The 12,906-nt window shown below is 38.8% G+C and overlaps 1 protein-coding gene across 4 annotated transcripts in view; it reads right to left on the bottom strand.

Annotated features, from left to right (window-relative positions):
- Positions 1-12,906, bottom strand: part of NEK7 (NIMA related kinase 7) — a 182,569-nt gene that overhangs the window by 58,218 nt on the left and 111,445 nt on the right. For all 4 annotated transcript variants that reach the window (XM_077775155.1, XM_077775156.1, XM_077775152.1 and 1 more), the window contains exon 3: positions 11,606-11,746. In XM_077775155.1, coding sequence (XP_077631281.1) covers positions 11,606-11,746 — 141 coding nt within the window. The remainder of the gene's footprint in view (positions 1-11,605; positions 11,747-12,906) is intronic.

The raw sequence follows: 12,906 nt of genomic DNA on the forward strand, positions 1-12,906 counted from the left end.
TTTTAGTTAGTGACAATGGTGGCAGTATGCGTTATATACGCTTTTTCACCTGATTTACAGCAAAATACTCTTCGTATTTCTACATAGTCTTTAACTTTATGTTTATTTAGTTTCTAATGAAAATTTTTAATATAAAGTTTATGTTTTTCAAGTTTTAATGTGAAATAGCTAAGAAGTGCACTGCACATAAAGACAATTAACATAAATAACTTGCTCAGGTTCCTGCTTTCTTTCATTCACAAAACCGTGTTGTCGACTTGTTACTAGATTTTATTGTAGACACAAATAAGAAAAGAAGCTTGCAGTCCTAGAGATGCACACTGCCAGATGCAGAATGCACCCTGGAACACAGGAAATGAACATACAGTCTAATCAGCATTCCTTGTACAGGTGCTGGGAGCCCCTCAAGAGGGTGGAGTAGGTCTGGCAGGGATCATATACGCAGGGAAGTAGAATACACTTCAGAAAGGTTTCTTATCGAAATAAGTAAAATCAACATTTCATTACTTTTGCTTCATTAAATTGCTTCATACTTAGCAATTTCTTCTTTTTTATTTATGAGACAGAGACAGAGGGGAGGGGGGGTGAGGGAGAGCAAGCTAGTGGGGGAGGGGCAGAGAGAAAGGGATACAGAGAATCCTAAGAAGGCTCCAAGCTGTCAGCATGGAGCCCTAGATGGGGCTTGATCCCACAAACTGTGAGATCAGGACCTGAGCTGAAATCAAGGGCTGGACACTTAACCAGTGGAGCCACCAAAGCATCCCTACACTTAGCAATTTCATATAAAAAAAGCCACTCACCCTCAAGTTGCCAAATTAATATAATATTGATGTAAATAAAATTTTGAATTTGATATTATTACAGTTATGAAATACACAGAGAGATTTTTTTTAATAAAAAATCAAAATGGCAAGAGAAATAACTGATTCTCACCAAATCATGAGTGCTAATGCCATTCTTAGGACCTACTAGTCACAATGAACTTGAGATAATTCAAAGAAATGCAGGGAAGTACAAAATGTTAAATGTCTTGGACTTTAAAGGAATTCCTGCAAACTTCTTTTAAGGAAAAAGAGAAAGACTAATTCTGGTACTAGTAATTAAAATGAAGAAAATCACAAACTTGAAGGCATGCATAAGTCTTATTTCCCAATAATCAATGTCTCTATTATGGGAAAAATATTTAAAAGGCAAAGCTAGTGAATGAAATGAGAAAAAGATGTGTACAAGTGCCTTAGGAAACTCCAACTAGACACAACAGAGAAAGATGTAAGTATGCTCCACAGACATCACGAATTTCTAATTCAACTTCTAACTAAGTAATTTAGTATTACAAGTTAACTTTTATTTTTAGCTGAATTCTCAGTGATATCAAAGTCTTTCCTTATTCACTGAGAGAGAAGCATGGCTCGCAAATTTGAAGCAAAACTAAATTCTGAACCAAATACGTTTATAAATACATTTAATCAGAAATTCATTAGTATCTTATCTTTCTTTTCCTCTTAGCCAGCAAAACAAAAATAAAAACTGGATCTTTAGACAGAATCATTCCCAGACACAGATTCAAGACTGTCTGATTTCATGAGCAAGAAAAGATAACACACAAGGAAAAACAAAATCTAGAGTTTGTAAAAATAGCTTTCATAGGATATTTACAAGCTTGTCTTGAGAAGCCATCTTTTTGAGCTCTACTAAAATTTCTTTGGGTTTTCAGTATACTTGATAAGAACAAAGTTATTAGCAGAGTTTAGGCAAGCACTGGCTAATAAATTCTTGGTACTTCTGAATCATTTTAAAAGTTTTCTTTTATCATCTTCAAATTCTGACAAAAATTACTCATGACTAATGAAACTGAAAAGGATAACACTGAGTATCTTTAAGAGCACAAAGAGGGCCTTCAAGTAACTTAACAGAAATGCCCTTGAAAAGGCAGATGTCAACTTGTTAGAAGAAAAAACACTTAAAATGTAGCAATGAAAGTACTTAAAAATGTATACTTTCATAGAAAGTTTGAAAAACCTGGTATATCTCACTTTAAATAGACAGATAAATAAAAATCTTATTCAAATATCTCCTAGGCCTCCCCAGCTTTATAGAGCATGAATGATGAAGTGAGCAGCTTGTCCCTAAATTGAGCCCCTGTACTCCATGTGATGAAACCTCAGTCAGCCCTGGATTATGCCGTTCTTCACCCCAGTGTTCTTGCCTTCTTTACCAGGTGCCATAATGATGCTTCCATCCCTTATTCCGGCTGCTGCACAGACCATTCCCTAATCATTGTTGGAGTGAGGGGAGAGAAGCTCTAAGGAATATTTTTGTTATTAGCCTGTCAATTTCTGGTTCTCTTACTTGCTGACTGGTAGGCAGACTTTCCCTTACAGAGCCTCTCTCTCTTATTTGAAGGGGTAGAGGATGGGTGAGGAGAGGTAGACAATCCATTGCACAAGGGCTGTGAACCCTCTAGATTGAAATCACAATCACTGAACAAGTTAATGTCAAAATAATTAAGGTCTCTACCACCAGCACTTCCCTGATTAAATACAGAAGCACTCTTAAAGGGTGGAGAGATTGGGATGGAGGGGGTGGGGCGAAGCATTAAGCAAGGTGAATGCAGAAGAGTTCTACACTGAAGCCAGAAACTTGCTCCCTTTCTAATGCAAGGGCCTGTGGCCTAGCTTCTGTGGGCCTTGCTTTCTTAATGCATCAATGTGCTTGAACTGCAAATTACAACAGGCTTCAATTTCTTTCTTGTGAATTCCTTAAGTTTCTGGCAAATGACAGTATGGAACGAGATACCTGTGAGTGTCACTAATTATTCTTTGATTATTAAAAAGCTTTTTAAAGGAAACGCCTTTTAACTCAGCAGGCTAGCAGTGATCCAACTTCGAGGAGTCCATCAGGATGTCCTGTTCAATAGTTTCCTTAAAATTAAAAACAAAACCAAAACAAAACTTCTAAAAATTATCAAGGAAATTCACTTTTATTCAGATTTTATGAGAGCCTAAAGCTCAGCAAAGCTTAGTTAGGATCTGTATAGATTAAGAAGCTACTCTATGCAGGTATATTGGAAGCTATGAATGTGGCTATAGGAGAATCAAATGATCCGAAATTATAACTGGGGAAAGTGCCCAGAGTTAGAGGGGGGAAAAAAAGCCATTGAAGGGGACAGAAAAGGGATACCTAGAGAGGGAGGAGAATCAAGAGTATGTAATCCCAGGGGTACTTGGGTGGTTCAGTGGATTAAGTGTCCGACTTTGGCTCAGGTCATGATCTCAGGGTTCCTGAGTTTGAGTCCCGCATGGGACTCTGTGCTGACGGCTCAGAGCCCAGAGCCTGCTTCAGATTCTATATATCCATCTTTCTCTGCCCCTCTCATACTTGCGCTCTATCTCTGTCTCTCTCAAAAATAAACATTAAAAATTTTAAAAAAGAAGAGCGTGTAATCCCAGAAAACACAAGAGGCAAGTTTTAAGAAGCTGCAGGTGTTGGAGTAACAGATTATTCTATACAGGTGGTAGTATGAAAGTCCAAGGATGCTATTACAGGCAGAGAAGAAAGGCTGATGTGAAAGAAATGGGGCACCTGGTAAAAAAAAGTCTCAAAGGAGGCAGAGATGAAAAATCTATCCAGAGCACAGGTAGAGAGTTAAGACCAGGTGATTTAGAACAGCTACATAGTTCTGAAAACAAAGTGCACAGCAAAGACTTGTATCTGTCACACAGGAGATGGCATTTCCCACTGCGCATACATGCATATGGGCGGAGGCTACAGCTTCTGAGTACTTGTTCTTAACTTCCACTGTGGACACTGTACTCACGTACCTGCTGACCTGGGGTTCTCTCTATACTCTGCTTAAAATACATTCAAGTGGGAAGTGTCCAGAGAGTGTAACATGTCCAAGGGTGGGGGGAACGCCAAGCAAAAGTCCAAGAAATACGCTGAACCCTCTGTTCTGTGGGACATGGAACAATGATTACATATGAATAGAGAAATGAAGTCATACACAGTGGAAATTAACCACGACTGAGGATTAGCAAGACAGGGAGAGATTCTAGCATGGAGGCATCTGCACTGCTCAAATAGCTGACGAAGGTCCAAGAGAGTTAACAACTAAAATCAGACCTTAAATAAGAGGTCTGCCAGCAACAGCACTGCTAGGAATTTACCCAAGGGANTAATCACATAACATCACTAAAACTATATAGAGTCCCGAACCCGCATACTGTTGGTATGTCTGCCCAGAGGAAGCAAATGAAAAGTAGCTTGTGTTTATATACTAATATTTAGGATTCCTCTAAAGCCCATAATTATGCCAGAGGCTCACAGACCTCTACGTCCTGAAGACTGCTCATGGATGGAAAAATTCCTTAGTGGGGAAATGTACCCATTTGTGTAAGAGGAGATGTAGACAGAGGAGGAGTGTCTTCACTCGTATCCCTCAGCCCACCGCTCCTGCATGCTCCCTGGTGCCCACAAGAAACCCAACTGTAGGTAGCAAAATGGTGGAAATTGATCTAAGCCCTCAGACCCCATGGTTGTGTTATGACTGTCACGGTTGAGAGGTCCCTGGGGCTGAACGAGATCACCACCGTTTCTCTGTTGGGTCACCTGCGTGAACAGAAAACCCAAGTGAATGCTGGCTTACACACACAAGAGCATCTTTTATTCCACGCAAAAGGTGGGTGATGGGCATTAAGGAGGGCACTTGTTGTGAAGAGCCCTGCGTGTTGTATGTAAGTGATGACTCACTGGATGCTACTCCTGAAACCAATAGTGCACCGTATGGTCACTAACTAAAATGCAAATTTAAAAAAAAAAAAAAAAAAGGTCTGAAGAATATGGACTAATGAGTGCGCGGTAATCAAGATGAGGCCAAAGAACAACTTTTACTGGAAAGAGGGAAAGGGAGAGAAATGGGAATTTAACTACTAATAATGTTTAGCCTTATTATTGCCGTGCACTGAAGAAGATGAATCCATGTTCTACACAACAGTCTGTGCACTCTTTAAAAAATACACCAGATATACACCAGGTTTTATCATCAGCTACTTAAATTCCTCCAATGGCTATCCACTACCCTTACAGCAACACATAACATATAAAGAGTATATAAACCTCTCTCCATGGCCTACAAACAAACCCCGCAAATTCTGGTTCCTAGCCCGTTCTGTAACCCCAAGCTACTTTCTATTTCTCACTCCATTCACAGGGGTCACAATGATCTGTTTTTAGTATATTCTAAGTCAATCCTATTGTCCAAGGCTGTTTGTTCTCTAAACCTGGAAGCCTCTTCCTGCCGTGCAGATGGCTGACTCCTTATCCTCCACTTCAGCTTAAATTTCACGTCCTTGGAGAAGCCTCTATCTAAAAAGCCCATCTTCCCCCCAACTAATTTGTCTCTCCTATCACACGATGGTCATTTTCTTCTTACCTATAATTATTTGACTTACTGTCTCTCCATTCCCCCCAACAAAAATGTTGAACTCAATCGCTGTATCCCACTGCCAAGTCCCATGCCTGCCATACAATAGGTCCTCGAAAATATTAAATGAGCACATCAAAAATCTTCAACAGCATAAATAAAAAGTTACTTCAACTATATACACTCACTGGGCTTGGCTAGTAGAAGAGTTTATCATTAAAACTTTTTAAGATAAACCCATAAAATGAAAACTTGGGTTAGCACAATGAAAACCCTAAGATACCATAAAATGCTAAAGAAAAAAACACTGTGAAACATCAAAAAAGGACAAAGGACTAAATTATTTCATCCATGTCCATTATCTCATTTAAATATTTCAACTTAATAATCTATTTATACCATGCATGGTAATTCATTATAAGCCCAAAATGTTGTTAGCTAGAATGCCCTTTTATCTAAACCTTCAATAAAACTAAAAATTTGCTCTATTTTTATATGCCTAAGAAATGACTAAAATAGGGGCTCCTGGGTGGCTCAGTCAGTAAGCGTCCGACTTCGGCTCAGGTCATGATCTCATAATGCACAGGTTCGACCCCCGTGTCAGGCTCTGTGCTGACAGTCAGCTCAGAGCCTGGAGCCTGTTTCAGAGTCTATGCTTCCCTCTCTCTCTGACCCTCCCCTGCTCACACTGTCTCTGTCTCTGTTTCTGTCTCTGTCTCTCTCAGAAAAAAAATATTTTTAATGCCTAAAATAAAATTGCAAGTACAAATAAAAATAAGGTTTCATTTTAACATAAAAGCATGTGTTTCCTTAACAAATAAACTAGCATCAATTACTAAATTATTCTTCAATTTAAAAAATATAATAGATCATTCTTACAAATGCTTCCCAATTTTCATTTGTTCAAACAACTATTGGAAGGTTCAAAGGAAATCCAAAGAGATTAAATAATGAAGCTGATAAAAGCTGCAGGGTGAATTCAGTAATCACAGTGACTTAAAGAGACTGAATATATAGTTGTAGAGATTATGAATGTGTTATAATCTGTACGCATTATGGAAGAAGCTATCATTGTTCACAAATTTCTAAATGCAAGCAATCTCAACTTCTAATTACATGAAAACATGCGGATCCTAACAACTAAAATTGACATACATAAAAAAGCAAGTTATGCTCATTAATATACTTTAAAAAAGTGATTTTGTTGATGAATGCTTTATAGTCATAATCAAATATAAATAGAGAAGTAAATACCAAAGATTATTTGTCCTTTCAAGAAGTTGTTTTGATATCACTTGGATCAAAAGGGTGAATTTGAATGAAATATATTATCACCTTATCTTTGTAAGTACTATACAAAAGTACTTTCCATTCTAATGAATGTCAATGACAATGGATGTCCCACAGAAAAACAGTGCTATCTGGACATATAACTTAAGAGTAAGCAAGGAGAACTTAAGCATTAACAAACTAAGGATCAAAATATTTCACCGACTATTAGAAAATTAGGGTAACAAAGATCAAGGAATGAGACACAGTGCAATTCATACTATAATACCATGTTATAAGTTTGATAAAATAAAAATCAATTCCAATTAGAGCTCTAGTCAATGAACTAATACACATAATAAAATAGAGATTTCATGTAAAAGATCAAGAAAGTTCTTTTGATAGTCTTCCAACACGAAGAACTGAGGTTCTGAGACCCAGCTTACAGCCTCTATGAAGACTTTTCCCAACCTCCCTCTCACCCATGTCCCTGCAGGCTGCTTTCATTCCAGTGCCTATCTTGTGACTTTAGATGGGTCTCTCTTGGCACTTCTATTGGAGTCCCATGACTCTCACTGGTTATTTATCGTAGATTCCCAAAGCCATCCCACTACCCACCAAACACTAGGTGATCAATGTATCAACAGTAGGTGGACTGACTGAATGAGCAGTAGGGAGGGAAGCGGCAAAGAAGGGAAAGCATAAGAGATGGAAGCCAAGCTGGCACATGGAATTGCAAATAAGTCACATCTGATAAGGCACCGTCTTAATTTTGGCCAAGGAATTATGATGGGATGCGTGTATATTTTCAAAACGATTGGTAAATGTGGTCATATACTGCTGGCTCTCAGATCTCTTTGTGATTTCAAAGAAGTAACATGCATTCGGTATTACACACTCTTCTTTCCACACACAGGCAACAAGCAAACCTGTAGGGAAGTCACCAGAAATTAGGACACTGTTTTTTTTAAAGGCTTTTAAAAAGTGAAACTTGATGGTGTGGGCACAGTGAAGAAATGCCTTGAAAACTAAGCTGAGGAACCTGGATGGTAACTGTCACGTGTCTCCTTAATAATTTATAAACAGAGAAGTGAATTTATAAAAGCAAGCACAGAATTCAGGAAGGGTGCTAGAAGAGCTGAGAACAGTAACACAGCTCTTCAGACAAGTAACCTTGCCTTGATTATGAATTTTTTGAGGAGGGCCTAAGAGTCTTCGGAAAGGAAGGCAGTCTGATTAACAGTATCTTAAACATTTTCATTTTACACTACAGAGAATTTTTTAAGAAGGAAGCATGGGATTTATTGTTCAGCACAAGCGCAATACATCACAAAAATCAATAACATATCTGAAATGCAAATACATTTCTCCTCACAGAAGCTTAAGACACTATTTCCTAATTAAATTCTTTTTTTTTTTAATGTTTTTATTTATTTCTAGGAGAGAGAGAGAGAGAGACAGCGTGAGCAGGGGAGGGTCAGAGAGAGAGGGAGATACAGACTCTGAAATAGGCTCCAGGCTCTGAGCTGGCAGTCAGCACAGAGCCCGACGCGGGGCTTGAACCCACGAACCGCGAGATCACAACCTAAGCGAAAGTCGGACGCTTAACCGACTAAGCCACCCAGGCGCCCCGACACTATTCCCTAATTAAATAAGCAAGGAGTACCTTCACGACATCATTTCTCTCTTCTGTAAAGAAGTTACGTTTAAACTGGAAGATGCCACAATATCAACACTTGATAAAGTAGAGACAAACAGCATAACCCAAAAGGGCAAACGCTAACTCCTCACAGCAGGGGACTGCTGACTGAGGTTTATCACAGTGCAAAATGGGAGCAGTTGGAAGAGGCATCTGATACTGAATGGAAATATGACTGCCCATATTAACTCACATCCTTTCAAATTTCTAATCAACAGTTAGGAAAATACAGACAAGAGACAATTCAGATGGTACTGTGAGAGAACTAGAGGAGCTTTTGTTCCTTCTTCCTTCCTCCCTCTTGTCCTCCTTTCTTCCCTCCTTTTCTAAGTATTTTTTATGACAAAGTCCTGTGATTTAAAAAGTAATCATTAGAGATGGAATGGAGTCTCGTCTTTTGCTACACTCAGAATCAGAGGGCCTCCAGAGGCCTCCAGATGATTTCTCACTCCATCTATCCTCCGGCCTTCATGGCCTAGGGCACATCAGCAGCTGTCTTCTTTCCAGTCCGTTCTGTGTTCAGTTTGTACTTTATTTTGAAAAGAATGAATTTTGAAGATTTCCCCTTGATTTGACAATTGTAGTGAATCCTTACTTTCCTAGTCCTCAACTTCCGGTTCGCGGTTTCAGTGCTCTCCACAATCTGCTCTCACACCGATAGGCTGGCCGAAGTTCTGATTCCACCCATAGCTCAAACGGACGGACCTCTCCATTCTGTAGACTCCTATTTAAATCAGGAATCCATCTCACAGGGCTTAATATTTTTAATTGTTCTACAAAGACTCTTTTTCCTCTGGAGTACAGGAACAATATGACCACCTTGTTTTGAATTTCCCTCAGTGCCGAGAGTTGCATAGTAGAAATTCAAAAAATACATTTATAAAATGCGTCAAAGAGTTCTTTTGTAAGGGAATCATCCTTCCAAAGTCATCTGCTTCACGAACATTAATATCTGCATTTGATATTCTATTTTCTCAAGCTGCCAGTGGCATATTACAAGAAAGAACACTGCTACTCTCGTAAGCTGCTGGTAAGAAAGTCAACCTGTGCAACTATGGCCAATAACCTGGTATTAACTTATAGAACCAACCACGTACACTCCCTGTGGCCTGTCATTTCCATTTCCAGGCACACACAAAAGAGAAATACTGGCATGTGTGCACCAGGAAAGGCACTCTTAAGAAAACCACAAAGTATTGTTTATAAGAGTAAACGACTTATGAACAACCCAAACAGCAAGCGACATATAACAGGAGCAATTGAATAAGATACAACAGTGAAAAGGGTAATGTACAGTCACATGCACCAACAGATGACAACAGTTATATAAAGTTCAAAAAATGCAAAGCAAACAGTAGATTTATTTAGATATTTGTACAGATGTGGGGAGACCTATAAAGAAAAGCAAAGGAATGTTAAAACACAAAATTCCAGATATGGTTATCTCTGAAGGAAGGGAATAGCAGATCTAGATCAACATTTTTTTCGAACCTTGTATTTCTTAAGCCAGGTGATACATATAAGGGTATTTCTATTATTTTTTTTAATATTTTTATTTATTTCTAGGAGAGAGAGAGAGAGAGAGAGAGAGACAGCGTGAGCAGGGGAGGGTCAGAGAGAGAGGGAGTCACAGACTGAAACAGGCTCCAGGCTCTGAGCTGGCAGTCAGCACAGAGCCCGACGCGGGGCTCGAACCCACGAACCGCGAGATCATGACCTAAGCAAAAGTCGGATGCTTAACCGACTAAGCCAAAGTGGTGCCCCAATTTCCATTATTTTTTATATCTAACACATATGCCACATAACGTCTTTTATAGACATTTAACATTTCCTTAAAAAATGTAAGTGAAGACTGTTCATCTCTATAATGGCTATTGCAAGTATACTGATCCTTTAAGTAAGAAGTTACAAAAAATGGGGTGCCTGGGGGGCTCAGTCAGTTAAGCATCTGACTTTGGCTCAAGTCATAATCTTGTGGTTCATGGGTTCAAGACCCACATTAGGTTCTGGGCTGACAGCTTGGTGCCTGGAGCCTGCTCTGCATTCTATGTCTCCCTCTCTCTGCTCCTTCCCCGCTCATGCTCTGTCTCTCTCCCTCTCTCTCTCTCAAAATAAATAAACATTTATATATACATACATGCATGTGTATGTGTATAAGTATGTGTATGTGTATATGTATGTGTATGTGTACATGTATGTGTATGTGTATGTGTACATGCATGTGTATGAATACACGTACACATATATGTATATGTAAAGAAGTTACAGACAGGAAACTTTGGTCTCACAGGTCCCTGCAGGGAAAAGATATATCAGGGTTGCAGAGTAAACTGGGAAAGTCTATGGGCAAGTGTGAACAAAAACTACCTTATCTGAAAATTGCAAAGCAAAGCTGTATGATGTCAAACATACTCTGAGGCAGAAAGACAAGTATTTTCTAGACCAGAGGGCAAGGGAAGTTAGACTCTCTAGACTGGCTGGGGCAAGTGAAACCTCTAGGGCTCTGACAAGAACACGTCAGGGCAGCTCAGTGGGACTAGACATAGGGTAGGACCAGGAGCCGGAGCGAGAAAAACAAATCTGAGGGAAATGACAAAAAGTCAGGACTGAGGGGCATAGCTGAGTCCAGAATGATACAAACACCAGATGGAAACTTCCAACAGGTTATCAATTCTCTAATTTCATCTACCTCATCCTGTTTTTACTCTTCCAGCAAATCAAGTTCACATTGTGTTTCTTTCATCTATTGCCAGTGAGGATCTCCACATTAATTTAACAGCCCACCCTAATCTGACTGCCACTTACCAACTTCAGGCAATACACTTCGTGAAGTCTATTTTCCTGTTGTGAGGCCTACAGCTGCAGCCAAGGATGTGACATCTAGTTACATGTCCGGTTAGGAGCCCGTGGTGATAACTCCAATCTGCCTCTTAAAATCTAGAGCTGTAAAAGCTTTTCTAGGCTCATTCTAGTTATTTCTGAACCTAGGTGAAAACCAGCTAAATTTTTAAAGTCTAGAAGTAATGCTAAAATTGAAAATTAATTTCTACTGTGTACTACACTCAATTCAAGCTTTTAAAGTATAATTTTTATTCCTTTCTAGCATTCTGAACTTAAGACTGTCATTGTCCAATCATTTAGGACATACTTTCCTCTATTTATTATTCACACAGTATAATCTTACATTGATTTACATACAATTAAAATCATCTTACCTGCACTTTTTTTAAAGCTACTGGTACTCCATCCAAGAGATAGGCTGCTCTATAAACTTCACTAAATTGCCCGCGACCAATTTTCTTTTCTATTCGAAAGTTGGCTAATGTATTATAGCCCATATCCGGTCGTAAGGCCTTCTGTAATTAAAAAAATCAGAAAAGTTTTCAATCACACAATATTCATACAATTACTGATTGTTTTCACATAAGTAGGTAATAGCTATGGTAAGCTTGCAGACATCCATTCATTCAACAAGCATTTACTGAGCCATTCATGCTGGGCACTGTTCTATGTACGGGGAATACAGCAGCAAACCAAACGGATGATAATCTCTACACTCAAAGAAAAATTCTGGCAGGGAAGAAAAGTACTAAACAGTGTAAACACAAAAAATATATATACAGTATGTGAGATAAGAAGGGCAAATAAGAAAAAATAAATCAAGGAAAAAGGACATGAAATGTCAGGGAATGAAGATTTTCAAATTTCAGACAGGAACTCTGTAAAATTTTCTTCAGTTCACAGAATATAAACTTGTCCTGCTGAATCCAGTGCTCCTTTGATATTTGTTTTCTTTTCCAAAGTTATCTTTGACTTGAAACAGAATGTACATACACACACACACACACACACACACACACACACACCCACCCACCCCATTTTGTCCAACCTGCCAACTAGATGCATGAAAATCTGCTGAACTTCTTGAGAGTTACTTAACTTGTACAAAGAATATTTCCAGTGGCTGAGAATTTACCACCATATCATTACTTTTTTTTTAGACTTTACTATTATTTTTTTTTAGAGTAGTGTTAGGTTCACAGCAATATGGTAAGGAAGCTACCGAGATTTCATCTATAGCCTCCCTTTGCCCCCATATCTACGTATCTTTCCCCAACCCCACCAAAGTGGTACTTTTGTTACAATTCATGAACTTACACTGACACACCATTATCACCAAAAGGTCATAGTTTACATTACGGCTCACCCTTGGTGTTGTACATTCTACAGCTTTGGACAAATGTATAATGACATGTATCCATCATTACAGTATCATACAGTATGTTTTCACAGCCCTAAAAATCCTCTCTGTTCCTGTTCATCCCTCCCTCCCTATTTACCCCTGACAGCCACTGATCGTTTTACAGCTCCACAGCTTTGCTTTTTCCAGAATGTCATACAGCTGAAGTCATTCAGACTGTAACTTTTTCAGATTAGTTTTTCACTTAGTACATAATTACACGTTTAAACAAGATTTTGTTGTTGTTCATGAGAAAAGGTTATTTAAAAATATTTT

This window comes from Crocuta crocuta, unplaced genomic scaffold (assembly GCF_008692635.1).
Source record: "Crocuta crocuta isolate KB4526 unplaced genomic scaffold, BGI_CrCroc_1.0 scaffold207, whole genome shotgun sequence".
In the NCBI taxonomy this organism is placed as follows: domain Eukaryota; kingdom Metazoa; phylum Chordata; class Mammalia; order Carnivora; family Hyaenidae; genus Crocuta; species Crocuta crocuta.